Here is a 2,118-nt window from a genome sequence, read left to right on the forward strand (position 1 = left end):
AAGGGGCTCCAGGAGAGCCGGGGAGGGACTCGTGATCGGGGAGGGGAGTGATGGGACGAGGGGGAACGGTTTTAAGCTGAAAAAGGGGAGATTTAGGTGAGGTACGAGGAAGAAATTGTTGGCTGTGCCGTGGTGAGCCCCTGGGGCAGGTTGCCCCGAGAAGCTGGGGCTGCCCCATCCCTGGAGGGGTTCAAGGCCAGGTTGGACGGGGCTTGGGGCAACCTGGGCTGGGGGGAGGTGTCCCCGCTCGTGGCTGGGGGGTTGGACTGGATGGGCTGTAAAGGGCCCCTCCCACCCGGAGCCTCCCGTGATCCCACCTTCCTTCACGACGCCCATCTTGGCGGCTGGGGAGTTTTGCTGCACTTGTTTGATGAAGACCCCATCGTCCGTCTGGTCGATGGTGATGCCGTGGGAGCCGCTGCCTTGCCAGTTGGGGAGCAGGATCTCCCGGGTCTCCTCCTCCTTCTCCATCTGGGGAAGGAAGGCGGCGGAAGGTGAGAAGCGCCCCGGAGGAGACGGACGTGGGTTTCGAGCGTGGGTTGAACCAGCTCCATCCCACCGCCCTGGCTGGGATGCTGGTCCCGGCCGGATCCGCCCCAGGAATGGCTCAGCCTTCCCTTGTGGACCTTGCAGCAGCTTTCGTTTCACCTTCCCAGCCTGGTGGAGACATCGGAGAGGTCCAGGTGAAACTCCGGCTTTCCTACCCTTCCCTCTTTCCTTCTCCCACCAGACGGGGTCGGGAGCCAAAGCTCAGCTCTGCCCGAGGCCATGTGGAGATCCGGGTGTCTTTGGTTGAGGAGACAAGAAGGGACGAGCCACGAAAGAGCGAAACGTGGCCGCGGCCAAGGGTGGCAAACGGCCACCGCGTCTCCTTGACCCACCCAAAAGGTCATCACTGGTACGCCTCGGACCGACGCGGTCCTCGGAGAGGCTCCTCTCGCCCTCAACAACAGATATTTCCGCCGTTATATGGAAACGAGAGACGGTCAAAACATGGGATGGTCCCGCGTTGACTCCCAAGAGTCAACTTTGCAACATCAGGCCTCCTGCTTCACCTGGGTGTCCTCCTGCTCTGGACCACCACCCCAACATCAGCTTCTTGGCCACCTAAAAAACTGTCATGGGGATTCCCCCAATTTCTAACGGGATTCGGCCGTGCCCGGGAAATCAAGAGAGAAGAAATCCTCCATCCAACGCACCCGCAAAGGTTACGAGGGGCAAAGATGGGGTGAAACAGGTCCTCGGCACAACTCTATGGAGCCCATCCACACGTGGACCTTCCTGAGGGAACCCAATGGGACCAAACCCAGCGAGGAGATGACCCTCCCCACCACGGAAGGGTCAACTGAGGTGCTGCCCCTCATGGGGTGGCACAGATGTTTGAACGTCACCTGGGGGACGGGCCGTCCTCTCCTCGCAAAGCCCCCCCAAGAAACCACGAAGCTGCCCAGCGAGCATTTCACAGCGCTGGTTGAGGTGGGATGGGACCTCTGGAGGTCACCCGGGCCAACCCTCAAGCCCGGTCACCTACAACCACCGTGAAGGACCACGTCCGGGCAGATTGTGAGGATCTCCAAGGGTTGGAGACTCCACCACCTCACCGGGTAACCTGCAAGACTGAGGTTTTCACGCTCCGGCGGAGCGGCCCTCACTTTTTAGCCATCTGGATGATGGGGCAGAACGTGTCCTCAACCAGTTTGCAGATGACACCTCGTGGGAGGCTCAGCTGAGACGCCAGAGGGTGGTGCTGCCACCCAGAGAGACCTCACCAGGATGGAGAGAGGAACCTCCGGGGAGTTCAGCAAGGAGAAGTGGGACGTCCCACACCCGGAGAAGACCCACCCTCAGCACCAGTATATACTGGGGGGGGCACCCGGCTGGAAGAACAAAGGCTCTGGAGATCCTGGTGGGCACCAAGTTGACCGTGAGCCACCAACGTGCCCTTGTTGCAAAGGAGGGGGACGGCGTCATGGGCTGCGTTCGTTCAAGGAGGGGACGGGTGAAGTCCTGCCCACGGGGAGGAACAACCCCAGGCTGGTGGCCCAGTGGTCCAAACTGGAGGGCAGGAGGGTCCATCAGACCACTGGGAACCACCGTGGGGCTCCCCAGGCACTGGGA

At 61.4% G+C, this 2,118-nt stretch overlaps 1 protein-coding gene across 1 annotated transcript in view; it reads right to left on the reverse strand.

Moving 5' to 3' along the window:
* The window catches only part of LOC104284507 (neuroblast differentiation-associated protein AHNAK-like), a 19,492-nt gene extending 19,021 nt beyond the window's left edge, over nt 1–471 (reverse strand). Inside the window, 1 exon segment of the mRNA XM_009882849.1 lies at nt 318–471. Coding sequence (XP_009881151.1) covers nt 318–471 — 154 coding nt within the window.
* Between the last annotated feature and the right edge of the window lie 1,647 nt (nt 472–2,118).

Source organism: Charadrius vociferus, unplaced genomic scaffold (assembly GCF_000708025.1).
Source record: "Charadrius vociferus isolate BGI_N301 unplaced genomic scaffold, ASM70802v2 scaffold844, whole genome shotgun sequence".
NCBI classification, from domain to species: domain Eukaryota; kingdom Metazoa; phylum Chordata; class Aves; order Charadriiformes; family Charadriidae; genus Charadrius; species Charadrius vociferus.